Source organism: Rana temporaria, chromosome 7 (assembly GCF_905171775.1).
Source record: "Rana temporaria chromosome 7, aRanTem1.1, whole genome shotgun sequence".
Lineage (NCBI taxonomy): Eukaryota > Metazoa > Chordata > Amphibia > Anura > Ranidae > Rana > Rana temporaria.
In genome coordinates, this window is record NC_053495.1 from 143,442,553 (window position 1) to 143,466,009 (window position 23,457).

General features: G+C 41.3%; 1 protein-coding gene across 2 annotated transcripts in view; it reads right to left on the minus strand.

Moving 5' to 3' along the window:
* Nucleotides 1-1,919: 1,919 nt before the first annotated feature.
* LRRC8D (leucine rich repeat containing 8 VRAC subunit D) overlaps nt 1,920-23,457 on the minus strand; it is a 95,221-nt gene continuing 73,683 nt past the window's right edge. For both annotated transcript variants that reach the window (XM_040360067.1, XM_040360066.1), the window contains one exon: nt 1,920-4,993. In XM_040360067.1, the coding sequence (XP_040216001.1) occupies nt 2,436-4,991 (2,556 nt within the window). In that variant the 5' untranslated portion in view covers nt 4,992-4,993 and the 3' untranslated portion in view covers nt 1,920-2,435. The remainder of the gene's footprint in view (nt 4,994-23,457) is intronic.

The following is a 23,457-nucleotide window of genomic DNA, read 5'->3' on the forward strand; positions in this document are numbered from 1 at the left end:
ACCACTTAACGCCCGCCGCACGCCTATTTACGTCCACAGAATGGCACGTACAGGCAGATGGGCGTATATATACGTCCCCGCCTTCTAGCGGGTCGGGGGTCCGATCGGGACACCCTCCGCTGCATGTGGCGGGCGGATTCCCGCTGGGAGCGATCCTGGACGACGGCGCGGCTATTCGTTTATAGCCGCCCCGTCGCGATCGCTCCCCGAGGCTGAAGAACGGGGAGAGCCGTATGTAAACACGGCTTTCCCATGCTTCACTGTGGCGGCTGCATCGATCGAGTGATCCCTTTTATAGGGAGGGTCGATCGATGACATCAGTCCTACAGCCACACCCCCCTACAGTTGTAAACACACACTAGGTAAACCCTAACTCCTACAGCGCCCCCTGTGGTTAACTCCCAAACTGCAAGTGTCATTTTCACAATAAACAATGCAATTTAAATGCATTTTTTGCTGTGAAAATGACAATGGTCCCAAAAATGTGTCAAAATTGTCCGAAGTGTCCGCCATAATGTCGCAGTCACGAAAAAAAAAATCGCTGATCGCCGCCAATAGTAGTAAAAAAAAAATTATTAATAAAAATGCAAAAAAACTATCCCCTATTTTGTAAACGCTATAAATTTTGCGCAAACCAATCGATAAACACTTATTGCGATTTTTTTTACCAAAAATAGGTAGAAGAATACGTATCGGCCTAAACTGAGGAAATTTTTTTTTTTTTATATATGTTTTTGGGGGATATTTATTATAGCAAAAAGTAAAATATATTACATTTTTTTCAAAATTGTCGCTCTATTTTTGTTTATAGCGCAAAACATAAAAACCGCAGAGGTGATCAAATACCACCAAAAGAAAGCTCTATTTGTGGGGAAAAAAGGACGCCAATTTTGTTTGGGAGCCACGTCGAACGACCGCGCAATTGTCTGTTAAAGCGACGCAGTGCCGAATCGCAAAAACTGGCCTGGGTATTTAGCTGCCTAAAGGTCCGGGGCTTAAGTGGTTAATGTCTTTGAACAGTACGCTTCCCTTTAACAACCTTTCCATTTAAATTTGTACGAAAATCATTATTAACACCTAAACAGAAAAAAACAAGGTTACAGTGGGCTAAAGAAAAGCAATCATGGACTGTGGATGAAAGTGATATTCAGTCATGAATCACCAACCTGCATTGGCCAGGGTGATAATGCTAAAACTTTTGTTTCGTGCCGTTCCAATGAAATGTATGAAGACGGCTGCCTGAAGAAAACATTTAAAATTTCCACAATCATTGATGACATGGGGTTGCAGATCATTAAATCTTCAATAAATGCACAAGTTTATATTGAGTTTTAGACACTTTTCTTATTCCATCAATTGAAAGGATGTTTGGCGATGATGACATAATTTTCCAGGATGTAATCTGATGCAGATTTTTGTTTTAGAACTGCAAAGTACATTGTAATTCCATAATGTTTTCCTCAGAATTTAGTGATTCTATATTTTTTTCCTCTGCTTGATATGCAAAAACAGTTGCAATTGACTAGTTTTCTTCTTTTTATTATTATTATTATTTTTATTGAAGTGTTTCTTAAAGCCAGAAGGTTGGAATGTTAAATGAAAATAGTTTTGAGGCATGTCCGTCATTAGTTTTTTTTTCTACTCAAACAATTGAATGAACAGTGGTGATTTCATACTTTTTGCCAGGGGTTGTAGCATTCTTTACAGTCTATACCTTCCCACTGGACAATGAGGCCACCTACTGAATTTAATGTAACCAATAGGAAGGAGAGAAGGATGGGATTGGACGCCATATTCGGAGGACAAAACCCTCCAAGCCTCAAAGTTTTTTTTTTTTTTTTAACGTAATGGATGCGACACTAGTTTAACACTATTTTGTGCTTACTTCATCCACTAGTTAAGAATAAAAACACACAGAGTACCAAAATTTACTATGTAATTGATCTACAAACGTGAACAAAACAGATTATCTGTAAACATCCAGAGGAATTCCTTCAAATTACATAATAAAAAATAATTTCCATAAGATCTGCAAATGGTATAAACCTATTGAAATATGTAATTATACCTTCAATGATGAACAATAACTATTGGTAAATAGACAAACTGCCAAAATCATTTCTTGAGGGGGGCAATGTTGTTGGCCTACCAAGAAAAAAAAAATACCAGTCTCAGATTTTGAGAAGAAAATGTGGTCTGCTTGAATGCCTGTATTGACTCGCTGATCCTTTCTGTGGTTCTTGGTTCACCTTCTGTTCTCCTGTCCTTATGGTTCTGTGTAGACTTGTTTATACCTCTACTTCTTATGTGCTCATGTAATATGTACACTAAAGGTTTGTAATTTTTGGTTGTTGTAAAAAAAAAAAAAAATTATGGGAAAAAGAAGCCGTTTGCGCAAACCTCTGTTTAATATACCGCACACTAGCCAAAATGGTCTATATGCCATTGGCAAAAGGGCCATTTGTATCTTGGTTCAATGTCTCTTTTACCTCTGATGGTAAAGCATCAAACAGGTGGTCTTCAACCAACAGCCCACTTTTCTTCAGAAGGCGACACTGAATAATCTGAGTAGGTAAGCGATCTAAGCAATTCCCTTTTAGTTCTAGATGTGTAAGCTGTACTAGATGCCCTATTTTTTCCGGAACAGAAGCGATACAATTTTGACCCAAGCATAACGTTCTTAATTTGATGCATTTGAACAATGTGTTTGGCAAGATGTCCACTTTATTTCCTGTAAAGTACAAATGCTGAAGATTCTGGAGATTACTAATTTCAATAGGAACCATAGATAAAGAATTGTGGCTGACATCCAAGTGTCGAAGCTTCTGCAAGTTGAACAGGCCTACTGGAAGAGACTCTAGCTTGTTGTGTGGCAAATACAAAGATTCCAAGTTCTTTACTTGTGAAATAGACTGAGGAATGCTGACAATTTTATTGTGCCACAATTTCAAACAAGTTAGTCTTTTTAGGTGCTGAAAACTAATAACCTCTTCTATAGTACGAATGCTATTCTGTTTTAGATCCAGCTCTTGCAGGTTGGTCAGACTGAAAATAGCATGCGGAATTCTCTCTAATTCACAGTTTTGGAGTTCCAGCTCTGCTACATTCATCATCTTTTTAAGGCTGTTTAGCACAACAACCTTGGTGCCATCATTATGAATGATAAGCTTTGTTAGATGTGGTGCCACATCTGTGATATTAGTTGGTATTTTGGTCAAATTGCTCTTCACATAGAGAAGCTTTAGATGCCTTAACTCCCTTAATGAATCAAGTCCAATCATCTTGTTATTTTCAGAGTTTAAGTTACCTACTAAGTGTAGTTCTCGAAGATTTTTTAACAAGTAGACCCATGGAGGAATTTCAGCCACATCTGTAAATTTCACATGAAGGCACTTCAAGTTGTCTCGCAAAAAGCTAAATGCGGTTTGTTCAACCTTAGCTGGGCAGTGACAGAGATGAAGTTCTTGAAGAGCAGTCATTTGAGAAATTTTAGCAGGGATCTTAGCTTCTGGAATAAGCTCAAACCTAATAACTTCAAGATCTGTTAGCTCAAACACAGCATCTGGAATTCCAGACAGCATGAAAAGATACAACTCCTGCTTATCTTGGGCATTGCGAGATATGTGCTGCTTAAGCTTCTCAAAGGTCCACTCGTGATTTAAGCTAATCTGACGCAGTTTGTTTTCACTCACTTCCGACAAGAAAACTCCAAAGCGCTTGGAGTATAACTGATCATACTGGTCAACCATGTGTAAAAGAAATGCAAAATCATTTTTAACATCAGGAATGTCACTAAAGCTGCTTTCCTCTCTTACTTTCTCAAAGGAGTATTCTTTAAGAGGTCTCCTAAAGAGCCAGAACAAAGTATACAAACAAACAAGGCCATAGACACAAATAAGAGCAATATAGCTGATAAGAAGCTTCTTTAGCATGAATGCCATGTTATGTGTGCATTCAAACTCCTTGTATCCTGTAAGGTGCTCAACACTGGGTTTACAGACGTGTTTAAAACTTATTGCAGTTACAAATGTTAAGGTGTAACACAGTATAAAAATAAATTTCAGTGTCTTGACAACTGTTTGTACAGCATAGAGTTTGTAAATTAAATCACTGTCTTCAACATGGGTGCGAAATTTTCGGACCTTTTCAAAAAGGGCTTTAGCCTGTTCCCCGTCTTTTTTGTCCAAGATGGTAATCCCAGGAACCTCCACTACTGGTTTGTCAGCTGAAAACGTAAGTCCAGTTTTGCTGATCATTGGAGTGCTGGGGCTAGGACTTCCCTCTTCACTGCTATTTGAGAAGTGTTTACGAAGGGACTGAGCACCAGTAAGTCTATGCTTATTTTCTTCTGAATCCTCACATGCTGTCTCGGATAAAGCTTTTGTTGTCCATGGGGATTCAAAACATTTGCCCAGTATCGAGACAAAATGCTCAATTTTTGAACAGGTCTTTGGATATTTAAACCAGAAATTGCTACTGACCATTAGAATAATTGTATGTATAAGTGCAAGATAGGGAAAATACTTAGAGTACCATGGGAGAGCCACATGATAACACATTTGGTTGATGAATATATATTGTTGATAATCCAGATTTGTCTTTCTCCCTCCTGGATTTCTTGCTTCCTTGTTAACGCTCTCAACAGAAGACTGAGTTGGAGCAACCAAAGTATCGGTTTGTCTTGTCAAAGGTTCTTCTGACTCAACCTTAGGTAATGTACTTTCCCATTTTGTATCAGGTCCTGCTGTAGTTTCTTCAAACATAGGAGAAACTTGTATAGTTTTGCTAGTTTGAGAGGCTGAACAAACAGCTGAATCTAACTTTGGTAAGCAAACAACTTGATCTTTGGTTAGCTGCATGGTCCCTGCAAAGATTGCAACCATTAACATAACCACTGCCAAGTAGTCCATGAAAACATCCCACCATGGCTTTAAAATCCGATAGGTGGGCTGGATGTCATTAAGTGAGGCAACTTCTGAAAGGGTGAACATTCCTATAAAGAAAAAAAAAGAGAAAAAAACGTAATTAACAAATACAAGGGAAGTAATACAAGATATAATTATTCCACCCAATAGAAGAAGTGAATAAAACAGATTTGCTGCGCTATTTACATGCTACTTTGTTTTAAAAAAATCCAGTATGTGCTTCTGATTGAAGATGCTAAATATGAAAATGATTTCTATTAAAATAACAAACCTGTTATATTTACCTGCTCTGTGCGGTGGTTTTGCACAGGGCAGCCCAGATCCTCCTATTCTTGGGTCCCTGGCTGGAGCTCCTGGCCCCTCCCTCCTGTGGAGTGCCCCCACAGTAAGCAGCTTGCTGTGGGGCACCCGAGTCGAGTTTGATTGACAGCAGCCGGAGTCAATGGCGTAGCTGCTGTGTCTCAACCAATCAGGAGGGAGAGTTGCAGACGGCGAGGCACTTGTGGACACCGCTGGATAGAAAGGGGGGGGCTCAAGTAAGTATTAGGGGGCTCCTGCACACAGGTATTTTATCTTAATGAATAGAATGCATTAAGATGAAAAACCTTCTGCCTTTACAACCACTTTAACTCTGTGGTGATCATGGTCCAGCATTTTACGCAATTCATGGTCTGAATGCCATGCAGTTTCCTTTAAATGTTGTGTTTCATTTTGCGTATGGGTGCCACAAAAGTCAAGTTCTGTGGTTCATATTTCTCGATCAAAATGTCATCCTAGATCTTAGAGCGAACTCAAGTTTGTCATTTTTAAAGCACAGTAAAATATAAAAATAAACTTTAACCTGTACAGGCAGTACAACATCTTAAAGGAAACCAGCAGGCATGTAGAAAGATATTTATGCCCCCTCCTTCTAAAAAGGCTAGCTGCTTGGTTGTCTATAACAAATACAAAAGGATGCATAAAGTCACAACTTCCGCTCTGCATATCTGTTTCAGGTCATTCTGCCAAAAAAATACTGATGCAAAAAAGACACCATGGCCACTGTTTTGGAGAAAAAAAAAAATCAGAATTAGCAAGGTCAGCCTGCATAATCCTCCAAACTAATATTTCTTTAACAGTAGGTACCCAGTATGTTTGGAAATCTGTTTTATGGGACCTTGCAGCATTCTGGGGCTGTCTCTGCTTTGTTTTTCCTGATTTTTTTATGTCTGGTTGACTTTAAAAATAAGTTGTCACTTTGCCTGTTCGGGAAAACATGACAGCCCCTTCTGATAGCCCCTCATTGCTAGAGTGGGGCTTTTCGGTGTAGCAAAGTATTTGACTATGCTCAGGCCTGGGCATCTGATCAGCATGGGGAGGGAGCATGGATCACCAAGTGTAATTTCCTGGGGGAATAGCTACAATGAGGCATTGTTAACCTGCCCTGAATGGACAGGTGACTGTTTCTTTAATGCTGAGTTCCATTACAGAGCTAAATAACAACTTCGGCAAAATTCAATAAATATACTGTATACATTAGTAGTTTATTATTTACTGTGTGCGATATTGCCGCCCATGTCCACCTAATATTAAACCAGGGCTGTGGAGTCGGAGTCGGGGGAAATTTTGGGTACCTGGAGTCGGAGTCGGCAAACAATGCACCGACTCCGACTCCTACTAAATTTAGATTGGAATAAAAAAAAAAAAAGCAAGTTTAAATGTCCCAATTCACAAAAAGTTATATTTAATGACTTCTCTACTGTAAGAATAAAGACCAATGCATGCAGTGCCTCACGTAACCGCAAAAGGAACACGTTAAGTGACCGTGAAGAAGCATGCTTTTCATGTGCTTCACTATATGGCACGCAACGCACAATTAGGAGCTGCAATACTTATACTTTCCATAGTGTTGTGTCCTGCTTTTACAGGGAACGCAGCGTCCATGTGTAACCTAGCCTCTCACTGATAAGGGATTAAATAAATATGTTTTTTTGCAGGACTAGAGAGTGAGACACTTGTATAAGTGAAGGGAATGGAGGGCCAATAGTTCAAGACTGAAGCTGTAAACCATTGGAAAAACTGCTGTCATTTAGCTAAGGCTATAAAAACTTGTAAACTCCGATTGTTAGCTTAAACTTTAAACATGACTATGGGATTCTCCTAGGAAAATCATGTTTTAGAATAAATGCCCCTTCCTGGATCCTCCCACTGCCCTATGTTTTGTTTTTGTTCTAAAACAACCAAATAACGTGGTTTGTATTTTTGAACTGGTAAAGATCCTGTTCCTGATGTTTATGCCTGCTGCCACTTGATTGATTAAAGCGGGAGTTCACCCATAAAACAATTTTTCCCCTTAGATGGATGCTCGTTTTGTCTAGGGGAATCGGCTAGTTGTTTTAAAATATGAGCCGTACTTACCGTTTTCGAGATGCATCTTCTCCGTCGCTTCCGGGTATGGGTCTTCGGGAGCGGGCGTTCCTTCTTGATTGACAGTCTTCCGAGAGGCTTCCGACGGTCGCATCCATCGCGTCACTAGTAGCCGAAAGAAGCCGAACGTCGGTGCGGCTCTATACTGCGCCTGCGCACCGACGTTCGGCTTCTTTCGGAAAAATCGTGACGCGATGGATGCGACCGTCGGAAGCCTCTCGGAAGCGGCGGAGAAGATGCATCTCGTTAACGGTAAGTACAGCTCATATTTTAAAACAACTAGCCGATTCCCCTAGACAAAACGAGCATCCATCTAAGGGTAAAAAGTGTTATGTACGGGTGAACCCCCGCTTTAATAAAAAAAAAATAATAAAACTTTGTTTTCATTGTGTTTGTCTTTTGCTTAAACTGTGCAATACAGTAGACTGTTGGCTTCCCAGACAGTAGTCCTGTGGTAGGTTGCGTTTCTTTCCCTCAAGGACTGTATAAAATACATTTGCATATTAATACAGAGGAGTCGGAGTCGGAGTTACATAAAACTGAGGAGTCGGAGTCGGAACATTTATCTACCGACTCCACAGCCCTGTATTAAACCCGTGCACAGTTATTTTCTCTTGCTTTAGATTTGTGCACTTGGTCTTATAAGCCTTGCATTGTCCATGAAATAAACACAAATTCCTCTTTTTGGAAAAACATGTTAAAAACAAAAAAAATAATTGGTTTTGTTTTTTGCTGCATTTAGCCAATTGTTTTTAAAGTACAGTTTGCCAAACTTCAAGTGTAATGTATGTAATGAAGGAACACTAGGTGAAATACAACAGTGCAAATGTGAAATATGGCAAAGAGAAAGCATGTTCATTTTCCCAACTTTGTAAATGGGCTTCTAAATTGAAACATGGAGTTTAACATTGTATGCACTTTTCATAGCACAGTTGATCTGTATGTAAATGAGCTTCAGATGCAGGCAGCCTTTTATTTAGTTTAACTGTGATGTTCAGCAATTTTAAATTTTCATGCATAAAATGGTAATTGACCACTGCTTGAACAAAACAAAATGTGTAAGCGACAATAAAAGGCCCTCTGTTCTGAAATGTGGAATGATAGGTGTGGTCGTCAAAATGCAGATTGATTTATTTTTTCACAACATTTTTAAAAGAAAGCGAGGTCCGGGTGGCGGGGGCGGGAAACTGCATAGAAAGAGCAGGTGTGAACCTAAAACACAAGTTTTTTGTTTGTTTTGTAAATTACTTAATTTCCACACAGTTGAATTTGTTCGTCATCAATCTTTATACTGTGCCCACACTTTAAGCCTATCAACCTAACTGGGATTCTCAGTCCTCAAACCTTATACAAGAATCCATCAAGGTTTTGTTCAGACCACAAAAATTTCTTTAAGCTAGGTCAAAGTATCTTTATTTCAGATAATGTAACTTATAATGTGAACAGACTGAATAAAAGGTAGGAAATAAAGATAAACCAATATTGTTTACCCATGACGCCCTCACTGTCATACTGGAAGGGGCTTGTGAATAAGGCGATTCGGTTCTATAAAGCAATATACCTGAGCAGAGGGTGTCCAAAGACATTTGACGAAGTTTGGAAGATTTGGTTGGACAGCAATCTTTCTGTAGCCTAATGATTATATGATTGTATTAATAGGGAGGAGGTTGTCTGGGTGGTGATGGATATGGGTGTATATGTTGAATTGTATTCTAACTGTACTGTCTGCCCCATTATGTAAAGCGTTGTCCCACTTAACTCTCCCTTCTAGATTGTAAACTAATGAGCAGGGCCCTCTGATTCCTCCTGTATTGAATTGTATTGTAACTGTACTGTCTGCCCTCATGCTGTAAAGCACTGCGCAAACTCTTGGTGCTATATAAATCCTGAATAATAATATCGCTCTGTAATCCTTTACTAACTGGGATTATTTAGGGACTAACTGCTGCTAAAAAAACATGCATCTGGAAGATTGACTTGCAGAGAATGTTTGCTGAATGTCAGATTCACTGCTTTATAAATATGCACCAAAATACAGTACGTGGGCAGATGTGCCCACAGCCATATGGCCGCAGGAATGCAGATACCATCAGCTCATATGTGCTTTAGTATTGGGTATACTTTTAAGGGGGCTTGCATCAATTTATGTTAAAAACACAAATGCACAAGTGTTTAGGGGCTCTTGATATTTCAAATGTATGCATAGTCAATGTGCATATTAGAGATACACGATGACTCTTTCATTTCCATAAAACCCAAGAAAGAGATTGGTCAAGCATGTTTACATAAGCAGTATGACCCAACCAAACACGGAGAGGAGAAACATAACAGTTAACAGGTGGGCATGTTAAACTTTTCCCTCGCTTAGTCAGCAGCCAAAATTAATAGCGTAGGAATGTCTCAGACAGAGAAAGCCAACCCATATCATATTTATTGACTGCTGGTACAGCGAGGATGGATATGCCAAACGCAGATTCCTGGCTGGAACATATGAGAGCTGTTACACATTGTGACTTCCGTCCAGAGTAAATAACGAATTAAGAAATTTTTATTTTACACTACTAGCAAATATTTTTTTTTACCAAGTTAACAAAATATGTGATAGACAGATACTCACTAAAAGAATGATGTATTTTCAGAGAGTATTTATTTTGGCTACAATTGAAATGTTTAGCCCATAGTAACTTGGCGCTTGTTTATCCATATTTTTTATTTTATTAGCTATAGAGATGTATAGATTAGCAACTAGGGAGCTCTGTATTTCTCTAAAATCATCCATTTCCAGCGGGTCGGATCAGGGACTCAATTCTCAATTCTTAACGATTAATCGTGCAGCTCTACTCTAAAGCACATAGAACTTTACTTAATATTCTATGCCCACAAAACTATTATTCTAAAGTGGAAAATGCCAGGTGCTCCCACCTTGTCCTTTTGTGAGGGCCTGTTGAATGCTTTGGTTCCATCTACAGGGCCACCTACATTTCTTGGGGGTTGCGAGAAAAAAAAATTGATAACGTATGGAAGGCTTGGTTAGCTGCATCCTCCACCACGGGGTGAGGGTATAGGGTACACTTAGGACAAATACATTTTTGACACCGAACATCCTTGGGAAATTTATAATTGGAAGTCTTTAGGCAGAGTGATCAAATTTCAGGATGGTTGAACTTCTCTCTCCCCTTGTTGCAAGTGAAATTGTTTTAGACTGCTTACATTTATGATGTTTTAAACCACAAAATATTCGTAATCTCCATTTTCTTGACTTGCTTGGGTTATCTGACATACTGCGACATTGTGTATCCTGGCTATTATTGCTGCTCTTATTATCCCGTTATAGATGCCTGACAGGTTGTTGAGGTCAAGCTGGTGGTTGGGAGGAGGGGGAATAGAGTAATTGGGGTTTAGACTAGGTAGTTGGTCTTTGTTATTTAGTCAGGAAGTAATTTTGCTTTCTGTAACTGTTGTTTTGGCTCTAGGAGGCCTGTTATTGTGACATCAGTCCTGTGGTCATCGCTACCACGTTCTTGCACTTTATAAAATCTCAATAAAAAGAAAAAAAAAGGCTCAATTCACAAAGTTTAAAAAGGTGAGGTTCACATTTTCCAAAAAACAGCCTATGCACTCAAGGGGTCCGAAACAGTATTACAAAAAATGTGCAGCTTTGTAAAATGTTCATTAATTTTACTGTTATACCTGTAGACCATTTGGGCCCCCCAGAAAGCCTGGCCAAGATACCCCTAGTTAACAATCCCTATGCAAAGTGCTGGGAATGAGTGTGCAGCAGGTTTTCCGTCCTAGCAACAAGGCAGCATGTGGGGATTGCCAATTGAGTTTTTCGAGCCAGGCTTCCAGGGGAATCCCAGTGGCCCATAAGTATGACAGTAAAATTGATGAACATTTTATAAAGCTGCAGTTTTTTTTTAAATATCTACTGGGCCCCCTTAACTGCATAGGTTATTTTCTGGAAAGGGTAAACTAAACCTTACAGAGATAAACACCACAGGGTTATCGATATTTATTTTAGTCATGTGACTCCAATTTTCAAATCTCACAGACTATAACTAGAAAATCTGAGTGTGATAGCTTTCAGCAGTTCTCATAACTTCCCTCTAAGAAAGATCTATGCAGCGCAATATTTACATTGGGCCATGAAGTCAAGGCGAAATCAAGCCAATTATGGCTCCCCCAAATCAAATTCTAATTGCACCTTTCATCAACACTGCTGAGCATACTGGCTATCCAGGGGTCACAATTGACTATCTTCTACCTCAAGGCTGTATCAAAATCATACTGCTTTCAATTGAAGGCTACCATTCACATATACCCTTCCCTTTAGTTTTACCCCTGGATAGTCCAGTGTCCCCCCACAAGTTATAAATGTGTGCCCGAATTATACTAGGAAATGCCTTAACTTTTTTTCTACCAGGAAATATACGTGTATGGCCAGCTATGGGGCTGGAAAACACATACATTTTTGCGATAAGAAGGCGGGCTGACTGGAAAGAAAAAAAACTGACCAGATTCCCCCATTCACACATAAATTGGGGGAATCCTCCGCACTGTGTCATTGTATTCCGACACCAGGGCTCCTCCACCATCAGAATACGTGGATCAAAGCAACATTTCCTCCCCCAAAAAGAAAGCCTAAAAAAAGCCAAGGATCTCACACAAAGGATCTCAAAAGGAGGGTAGGAATATACATAAACAGTTAAACTATCAGCCAATCTATTGCCGTCTTACCTTAAAGGATGGGTAGGAGTCATGCCTATAACTCAGCAATACCATAAACCACAAATCAGGGCAAGGGAAGCAAGTATGGCCTGGGAGTGGGGGTAGGGAAGGAAAGGAAGGACTAGGAATATACCTGCATAACATTAGTATGTTAATACCTAAACAGAAGGCCATAAGATAGCTATACTATCTTATAATTATAATAAGGGCAAAAATAGAGCTAGTCAGCTAGTAAAAAGATAGGCGAAAAAAGAGACCAAAGGAAAATGATGAAATAAGAGGCAACTATCAATGCTAGTGTTGCCATTATCTTATGATTCAAGAAAGACCTGTAAGTTAAATTCTGTATTTAGACCGTGTGGGGCAAGTGTGCCCAGCTTAAAAATCCAAATTGTTTATTTTTTCAAGAGAATTGTATTAAAGTCGAGACGAGATAGTGGAGGTAAGACTATAGAAATGCTGGCTGTTAGCCTTTGTACTATCTGACTTTCTATTACTGTGACTTCAATTAAAGTGTTACTAAATCCAGGACACTGCATTGATTCACTATATCTGGTCCCCCAGAGTACATGGAAATGCAATTATTTTAGTCCATATTATCTGCTAAATACACTTTCTCATCAGCAGTTTTAGAGCTGCACGATTCTGGCAAAATAAGAATCAATTTTTTTTTTGCTTAGAATAAAGTTAACAAATCTCTCACGATTCTCGTGGCCTAACATTATACAAAAAAAATGGGCTAATTTTATGGTTTCAATTTTTATTACTTAAGCAACAAATGTCAGAATAAGGTTTAGTCTTTAAGTGGTTAAACTTCCCTCATTTACAGACCGAACTTCAATCCTTTGATCTAAAAAGACTTGGGCTCCTTTTACACGAGCTTGTCCGTGTACGGACCCTGCTTTGCTCAGCAGGGATTGGTCTGCTGATCCCCTCTGAGCAGGCGGATGACAGGTCCATCTCTGCTCAGTGAGATGAACCTGTCAAAGCCCCACTCTCCTCTTCATTTTCATCCAAACCTATCCGATCCAATTCTCCAGACAGATGGAAAATAGGGATAAGATTTGAACCTCTCAGGTTAATAAAAGAGTACAAAGGGGTTAGGGGTGTACCATCATCCTAGTATCGAAGATAAAGTTGACGGGTTCAGGGAATCCCCAGAAACCCTGAAAGCCAACAGACAATGAGTGGGCGGGGAGGACTATACCGGTACGGGGTAACGTGTTTATACTCAACCAGAGTGATACAAAAGAGTAATTTTTAAAAAGATTTATTCACAAAATATACATAAAAAAAGATATTTTAAAAAGGAACAGACAATACATTTAAAATACAGTACATATACAGAGATTAGGTCACCAGATGTGCAATCCCTTCAGAAATGAGGAGGGGGAAAATGAGGAGGGGGTACGGGTGGACCAGAAGCGCCATGAGATAAACAGTCTCGAGTCTCGACTAGTTTCGCGATTTATTAATCGATTCGTCAGGAGACGATCTACAGGATGGAGTACAGAGAAAAAAGCTCATTAACAAGAAACACATATAATTATAACTATGGCCAGTGGAGATTTGTCGGGTGGACCATCTCTGTAGGCCAAAACATAGTAAGCAAGGGGATTGAGGATTTCCATCCGTCTGGATTTCACAGACAGGATCTGATCAGATATCGGTGGATTTAACGGACATCCGCCGCTCCATAGAGGTAAATAGAGCGTCCGATTAGGTCCGCCTGAAAAACTGACAGGCGGATCTGATCAGAAAGCCTGTGTGAAAGGGGCCTAAGTTTTACAATGTTTCTCTTTATCTCCGTCTAAGCGATGTTGTCATAAACTTGGCAGACTGCCTGTTTTTTTTTTTTTTTCTACAGCTGTCAGCTGTGAGCAGAGAACTCTGCACTGAATCTGGAAAATGCTGTGTTAAGATCGCAAGGGGGGGTAGAATTGCGATCTGATTCTTTAATGATTAATCATGCAGTTCTAAGCAGTATAAAGAAGTCTTATGAGTTATGACTTTTATGAGTGTCTGGTTAAAGCTTGTAGGAGTTTTCATTATTCTCTGACTGTCCTATGAGGCTGCAGGACCCTCTGTCTGGACAGTGCTGATTGGCCCTGTGCTGCTCCCAATAAAAACAAAACAAAAAAAACCTCTCTTGCAATACACAACAAACAGAATGTGCAGAGTGCCTCCTAGGACTCTGTGCTATCAGCAGATGGATTGGGGACAGTGGAAGTAGGGGAGGATCAGAGATAGTAGGATCAAACATCCTTTTTTTTACAATGCGGATGATTAACCGTTCCACAGTGAGCATACTTTCCTGTATATACAGACTGATTTTACTGTTGTGGGTTTAGTAACACTTTAAATTTTACCTTACTGTATGTAATATGGAATATAAAGGCAACATAAAAATAAAATAAACCTATTTTAAACTGATAAACCTGGAAATTTTTTCATCATTTTACAATTGAATGTATGGTCTTCTCTAAAAGAACAAAAGGAAAATCTCCAAAGCTTTCTTAAAACAGCTCTCCGAAGGGGTTGGAAACAGGGTGAAAACGCTGATGCAAACAAGAGATAATCAGTAACCTGGCACGTCAGGTTATGTGCACTTGCTGTTCGTTCCTTTGTCAGCTGTGACATTACCTGCAATAAAATGTGTTCTCAGCTGAATGCTTGCCCCTTACTGTAGTTATTTTCTCCACTTATTCTTTTGAAACTGCCTGAAATAAGACATACACCATAACTAACCACAAAGAGGTCCATTTTGTTTAAAAGCTGCTGTAGTAGCACTTTTAATACTTTTTCGGCCGCTAGCAGGGTTAAAAGCGCCCGCTAGCGTCCGAAAAGCGCAGCAAATCCGACAGTAAAGCGCAGCTAAAAATAGCGGCATTTTACCGCCGACACTTGGGGGGGCTTGGTGTGAAAGGGCTCTAAATGATCATCTGCACTGTGAGTTACGAGTCTGTATTTCACATAATACTTGGCCTTTGAAACAAAATATTTCCAGTAGTAAAACGAATATGCTTAAAGCCGGCCATAGGATGGGGGAATATCTTCCGCTAAGCCATTGTGTTCTCCCAGCAGGAGATTTTTAATAGCAGAAACTGGTTGTGCGGATCATCCTTATGGATTATTTCTCTAAAGCCGGTGTCCTGTTGAGAAGTGCCCCCTATCGAGAAATGCCCGGGTGGAACCACGCATGCGCAGTATGGAGGCGCAGAACAGCTGAGTTTACGATCATGTAGGTGAGGGGCGGATATTTACTTGAAGGGGGCAGATTTATAAATGATGGGCAGTGATGGGGGCGGAATTTTTATCGATGGACAAACAAATCTGCAAAATAAATCTTTATCCGTTATTCTTTCTGGACGCTTGCAGTTTAGTCAATTGAAGGGAGGCTTTTTCTATATTACATAACGATTTCTCTTGCAGCTTTGTTTGGCCATCGATAAAAATTCCCCCCCCAGCACTGCCCATCATTTAAAAATCCGCCCTCTTCATGTAACTATCCGCCCCTCACATGAACGTGCCTCGGCAACGCGAGACAACAGCTCATCGTCAGCTCGGCTGCTCTGTGGCGCATGCGCAAATCCACCCGGGCACTATTGGATAGCTGGGCACTTGACGACAGAACTCAGGCCATACATGGATTGACCTTTTTGATCTATGTATGGGCAGGCTGATTGTACCCAAGTCGATTGACAGGCTGGTTGTACATCAGATTTTTCTGCATGCAATTACTGCCAGCGGGTGTAGCCGCTAGCACACAGCATTGTATTCTTCTGGTCAGGAAGGCACCCTGCAACCCCACCAGCAGAATACAACAGCGCTGTGGGTGGCATTCCTCTATCAACACTGACTATGTTGATGGGGGAATTGAGCGATTTTCTTTTCTTCCACCCATGGCGGAAGGAAAGAAAATCGATTCATCTATGGCTTGCCCAACAGTGAAATTTGCTTATTGGTATATGAAGGTATTTTTTCTTTCTGATAAGTGCAAAACATACCTTTTAATCCTGCCAAATCTAGCACGGTGATAACTTTCTGTTCACATTTCCTGGGTTAACTTATCAGTTCCCAGCATTATTTTAAGCCAGGACACCTATTCTCAGTGGTTCCCAGCCTAAGTTCTCCCAACAGGCCATCTTTTCAGAATTTCTCTTAGATAAAATAGATGTCCAAAATACCAAGCCATTGTCTCTGATTTAAAGCCCCTGTGCAAGATAAAGGAAAACCTGCAAACATGGCCTGTTGGGTGTACTTAAGGACTGAAGTTGAGAACCACTGAGGTATTCTGTAGTTCTTACCCGGGTTGATAACTCTACCCCTACAAAGAAACAAGTAGATAAGCAATCAATGTAACCCTTACACAGTCAATGTGCCACTGGCAGGATCACCAAGTGAAAATTCAAATAAAAAATAATATGGCCCCTTTCACACAGACGTCATCCATTCAGTCATGATTTTGCTAAGAAAAAAAGAATTCACTTTGCATCAGTTTTTTTATCCATTTAAATCCATTTTTCATCTGCTTCTATTTTTTAAATGGAAGAAAAATGCAGGGCTTGCTCCGTTTTAAAAAAAATTAGCCTCCGGATGAAAAACTGATGTAAAACAGATGTTTACATCAGTTTGCCCGTTTTTCATCCGTCAATACAAAAGGGGCCTGAGGACTTGTTCACATGTGTAGCGATTATTGTCGTCACTCTGAAAAGTGATCCGTGATAAATCACGAGTTCATTTGGCAGACGGCAAGCAGGCAATAGGTCGCCTCCACACCGACTGTTTTCCTGCTTTAGCCCTCAAAGTGCCACCCCACTGCATTGCACATAGTTGCAGGGCTGTTGTAGTGACTGAGGTAACTTGAGAAAGCGCATGCGCGCGAAACACTTTGTCATGGTGGCACTTTGAGACACTGGTGTGCGTTCCACCTCACAACCACCCACAGTGACCTTTCCAGCTCTGCCCCTCTTCCGGTGTGGCCCGATAATGTCATATACAGCTCAGGTGCTGCGTCCCCACTTGGGAAAATCAAGCATTTCCTTCTACAAGTCCCACAAGTCTGCAGCGGATATTCCAGCAGCCGAAGACTTTCAGCATACTTTCTCCATCAGTGTGCAAGCAGTGTTCACTTTACCATCTCTGACAAGGCTCGGGTCAACAACTGAGTATGTTACACGGTTGAGTACTACAGAACCACCCAGTCACATTATGTTCTTCAATATGACTTTTCCAACTAGAAGCCAATTGTGATTGAGGTTTATGTGACCTTTAAGCTCCAATAAATCATTTGTTACTACAATGGGACTGTTGTGAACTGATCTTTACCCCTACTGAGACATTGCATAATTTCAGAATTACATGTCATCACAGTGTAGGATACAATGAGAAGTCCCAAACGCTCTTACAGAGAATATCGCTGTTTTATTTAGAGCAGTTGTGGTGCAGCCCCATTAACTTGAATAGGGTGCAATGTGACATTTGCACCGCCCTGAGGGGATGCATTTAAGCTGCAAAATAGTACATTTTATTCTTGGGTTTAGATACACAGGAGCAATGAGGCAAGTAAAAGTAATAAAAAAAACGAAAAAAAATAAACTACTAAATGTTATATTTACGGATCTTCTCTAACAAACACATTATAGTTCCCCTAAGGCCTCGTACACACGATCGGTTAACCAGAGGACAACGGTCTGAAGGACCGTTTTCATTGGTCAAAACTGATCGTGTGTGGGCCCCATAGGTTATTTAACTACTTGCCGACCAGCCGCCGTCATTCTACGGCGGCAGGTCGGCTCTCCTGGGCGAGAGCACGTCATACTACGTCGACTCTTAGAGCGGCCACTAGGGGCGCGTGCGCGCCGCCCGCTCGCCCCCGACTCCCGTGCGTGTGCCCGGCGGGCGCGATCGCCGCCGGGCACCCGCGATTGCTCGTTACAGAGCGGGGACCGGGAGCTGTGTGTGTAAACACACAGCTCTCGGTCCTGTCAGCGGGGGAAATGCTGATCTTCTGTTCATACAATGTATGAACAGAGGATCAGTGTTTCCCCTAGTGAGGCCACCCCCCCCCCCCACAGTAAGAACACACCCAGGGAACATACTTAACCCCTTCCCCGCCACCTAGTGTTAACCCCTTCACTGCCAGTGGCATTTTTATAGTAATCCAATGCATTTTTATAGCACTGATCGCTATAAAAATGCCACTGGTCCCAAAAATGTGTCAAAAGTGTCCGAAGTGTCCGCCATAATGTCGCAGTACCGAAAAAAAATCGCTGATCGCCGCCATTACTAGTAAAAAAAATATATTAATAAAAATGACATAAAAATACCCCCTATTTTGTAAACGCTATAACTTTTGCGCAAACCAATCAATAAACGCTTATTGCGATTTTTTTTTACGAAAAATACGTAGAAGAATACGTATCGGCCTAAACTGAGGAAAAAAAATGTTTTTTTATATATTTTTGGGGGATATTTATTACAGCAAAAAGTAAAAAATATTCATTTTTTTCAAAATTGTCGCTCTATTTTTGTTTATAGCGCAAAAAATAAAAACCGCAGAGGTGATCAAATACCACCAAAAGAAAGCTCTATTTGTGGGAAAAAAAGGACGCCAATTTTGTTTGGGAGCCACGTCGCACGACCGCGCAATTGTCAGTTAAAGCGACGCAGTCCCGAATCGCAAAAAGTGCTCTGGTCTTTGACCGGCAATATGGTCCGGGGGGTAAGTGGTTAAACAGGTTAAAAAAAAGCCAACTTGCTTTAAAATGGTTAAAAATCCACGCATGCTCAGAATCAAGTCGACGCATGCTTGGAAGCATTGAACTTCGTTTTTTTCAGCACGTCGTGTTTTACCTCACCGCGTTCTGACACAATCGTTTTTTTAACCGATGGTGTGTAGGCACAACGGTCCATCAGTCAGCTTCATCGGTTAACCTATGACAACTGTCCTTCAGACCGTTCTCATTGGATGGACTGATCTTGTGTACGAGGTTTTAGACTATATGCACCAATTTTTTTACATTATTTTATAGATGAAGAAGGTTAACTGTACACATGTTTTTTTTTTTTTTTTTTATTCTTAAAAGCGCGAACGCAGTCCCCATGTACACATGTTCATTGTCAATAGAATTATGCAGCATCTGCAGAGCGCCAATGCCCCCAGTAATTCTAGCAAGATACAGGTTTTAAATGATATTCACATTGGAGAGTTTGCAGCTGACAACATATTGGCAAAGCAAATCTCATAACCAAATAACAGACAACTATCTCCTAAGTAGCCTTCGCTGCCAAGAGGAGAAAGAAAATGAAAACAGCTTTCAGCCTGATCCTACTAACAGCGACACGATTGCTTTACTCAATCCATCTGCTCTCACTGATTGGTTACAGCTTATTCTGATCTTTGCTCTGATGTGTGGTGTCCTCCTGAAACACTGACCTGACCTCATGGAAAGCAAATAACTATTCCAGATATACCCTTCCTCACACACCAAAATAATAATAAAAATTCCTCCCTGACCGATACCTTTATTCAGGGAAAACACAGCCGTACAAACAGATTATGCCATAAAGTTCTAGAGCACCAAATGCAAAACACCCGTCCAAATCTCAATGTATACGGTATGCTGGAAATGGCCTTGAGAAACCACATATATTTGTTCATACCAAGTAGGGTTGCCACCTCATCCCTTTAAACCCAAACACATATGAATTACACAGGTCCTGAGGGTAATTTAATGCAGATGAGGCACCAAGTGAGTTTAATTACCACCTTAATCAGCCACAGAACCTGTAAAATTAATATGTGCTCGGTTTTAAAGGGATGAGGTGGCAACCCCAATACCAGGACTAGTGTCACGAACAACTACAGACATTCCTAATGGCCTACACTAGGGTGACCAGACATCCCCGGTTTCCAGGGACAGTCCCCAGATTGAGGACACTGTCCCTGGACCAAGTCTGTCCCTGGATTGGATTTGAACTGGGCTGGGGCAATTTCAAAGACAATCAGTGCAGCATTAAAAACAAAATTCTGAATTGCCCCGTCCCTCCCCCCCCGCTCCTACTAGCTTAGGGGGTGTATTTTTTTCCATTATCTGTGCCCCTTTCTGATGATCATGTGCTGGTCGGAGCGGGGGAAATATTTCTTCAGTTTCCGGTGCATGCCCATTCAGCTCTGCTCGCACGTTCTTCTGCCTTGGCTTAAAGCGGAGTTCCACCCAAAAGTGGAACTTCCGCTTAATCCACTCCTCGCCCCCTTACATGCCACATTTGGCATGTCATTGTTTGGGGGGGGGGGGGGGAGTGGGGGCTTCAGGAGGAGTGGACTTCCTGTCCCACTTCCTCCTTCCGCCGAGGGGCTGCTAAGGCGAATAGTCAGATCGCCTTTTGGCAGCCCCTCCCTGTAAGCGATCACCTGGGACACATGACAGGTCCCAGGCGATCGCCTGTCCAAAAGTATGGCACAGCGCCACTCGCGCATGCGCAGTGGGTGCCTGGCCGTGAAGCCGAAAGCTGCGACGACCGGGTGCCCACACTTGGAATGAAGACGCTGCCGGAGAGGGGGGGGAGGAGCGGGTGAAGCAGGTGAGTGTATGTTTATTAAAAGCCAGCAGCTACACTTTTTGTAGCTGCTGACTTTTAATAAACATAAAAAATGACTGGAACACCCCTTTAAGTCCTGGCAAGCCGCCTGCTTGCTTATCTCCTTGCCTTCCCTGGTGTACGCAGAGAGTAATGCCGCGTACACACGACCGTTTTTCATGAAATGCCATTTTTTTAATTGGTCATTAAAAACGATCGTGTGTGAGCTCCAGACAATTTTCTCGACGTGAAAAATGGGCATTAAAAATTTAGAACATGCTCTATTTTTTCTCATCGCTTTTCGCGTCATCGTTTTTTTACGTCGTGAAAAACAGTCGTATGTAGGCTTTAACGACGGGGAAAATAATGCGCATGCTCAGAAGCAAGCTATAGGAATGGAAATCAAATGGAACTTCCTCTTTATAGTGCCGTCATATGTGTTGTACGTCACCGCGCTTTGCTCGAGCATTTTTTTTCACGATCGTGTGTATGCAAGGCAGGCTTGACAAAAAGTCGAGAAAAACTTAGTTTTTTTCCATGACATGAAAAATGGTCGTGTGTACGCGGTTTAAGACTTGACAGGCTGAGAGGAGGGCGGCGATGGGCAGAGAGTCGCTGATTGCCGCCATTACTAGTAAAATATCCATATATATCCTCGGATTTCACTTTAAAAATCTGGTCACCTTAGCCTACACACAAAAACATTTTCCTTGTTTACCCATGAGCAATCTAACCAATCTGAAAAGATCGCTGTACTGTCACAGAAAGCAGTTACCTTCAAAGCCTCTGAAAGAAATCTTCTATCCCCTAGCCCTGCTTGCATTGTCAATGTACATTGATGCCTATAAGGCCATCTCTTAGACCCCTTTCACACTGAGCCGCCCATAGTGTCGGCCGTAAAACTCTGATATTTTACCGCCGACGCTATGGACGGATTGGCGGCACATTTCGGCCGCTAGCAGCTGAGAAAGAGTTAAAACTGCCCGTAATGCGCGCTGTCCTATTGATTTTAATGGGCAGCAGTGGTATACAAATCGCTCCTTCACCGCTCCAGTGTGAAAGCCCTCTGGCTTTCACACTAAAGACAATGGAGCAGCTGTTTGAGGGCGGATCAGGGGCGGACTGACCATTCAGCACTCGGGCACTGCCCGAGGGCCCCATGCCACTAGGGGGCCCCATCAGGGTTGCCAGCCTCAGTAAAACAAGGGACAGTATGAAAAAATCTGTGTTTTTTTTTTTTAATTCCTAAGATTATAGCTGCCCTGTCTCTCCAGTACCTTTTCTGTGTGTATGTATACTGTGTGTGTATATACTGTGTATGCATACTGTATGTGTGTATACTGTGTGGCCCCATAATCTATTGCCTGGGGGCCCCATAATTTCCTATTGCCCAGGGGCCCCATGAGTTGTCAGTCTACCCCTGGGGCAGATTGCATGCGCTATTTTTAACGCTATCACGCTTCCAATACTCCCTCAGTGTGAAAAGGGGTCTTAAAGTAACAAAAACAAAACAATATATTTATTCTACAGAAATAATCAATTTATATCCACTGAAATGAATAAGTGATAGCGCTAATATTAACTAGTGCTGAGTGAATACAGTATAAATAGTGATAATATTAATCATACACAGTGAATGTTAAAAAACAGCAACACTTATGAAAAATACTATATCCAATAAGATGATGCAATGAGTTCCTTATGGGTTAAAAATGGATTGAACCCATATGCAGCCCTATGGTAATCAGCTGGCGTTTCCTCCTCAATGCTTCTCAATAGACAGACACCAACCTCTCCCAAAAGGATCCAAGCAGAAATACTCCAATATAAAGGAAGAAAAAGAAAAAAGAAAGAGGACAAGCCTCATAGTACAATACTGTATGGCAAAGGACAATGGACAAGAGACTACACCGACGGTGTATGAACTCACAAAACCGCCGATTGACACAGGCTCTGAGTTAGATTGCCGCTCAGTGTGATGGTCTCCTCACTAGGATCGTAGTCCCGTCACATAGGCTCCTCCCCCACGCGTTCCGTCACTAGGCACGTGACTTAGTCCACTACTTATATCCACTACTTAAAGGACTTCTCCTTTAAGCAGCTAAAGCCCATTTTCTGTTCACCTGAACTGGTGAACAGAAACGCACCAGACTCCAGACTGCAAACCGCAGCCGGACATTGGCCAATCAGATGCTTATCAACAGACCTTTTTTGGTCATGACCTAAATAACCGGCTTCTGTCGTACTGACTACCATACACACGCCTGACATTCGGCCCGTGTGTACTAGACTTTAGACAGTTGTGATTGAAACAGGTGTTTCATTGTTTTGATTCCATTAATTTGATTCCATTGATTTCCCCCAGCTTATTTCCCCTCCACACTTGTGCGACCTGAAAGTTGTGCGATTTTGCTGCGAATTGAAGCAATGCCTGTGTAATATTGAAGTCTATGGACCTAAAGTCACATCAAAGTCAGACCAAAGTAGTGCAGGGACTACTTTGAAGTCTCTACGACATGAAGTCCCACAGATATGAATGGTACTCACTGGAAATAACCCTAGTACGACTTGCAGTCCCAAGTCGCACAAGTGTGAAAGGGGCCTTATGCAACTGAGGAGTGATTAAGTGATTTCCCCAGTCACCTGTGTAGCGGGGTCATACTATCATGGACTATTTGATAGTTATGCATACCTGGATTCCCCAGGAATTCCAGTCACGTTGTACATATGTGTTTATTTTTTCCTAAAGCAATGCATTGTGGATTTTGAAGTATTAGGAGAGAAGGACTCCGTTGACATTAGTAGAAATAGACTA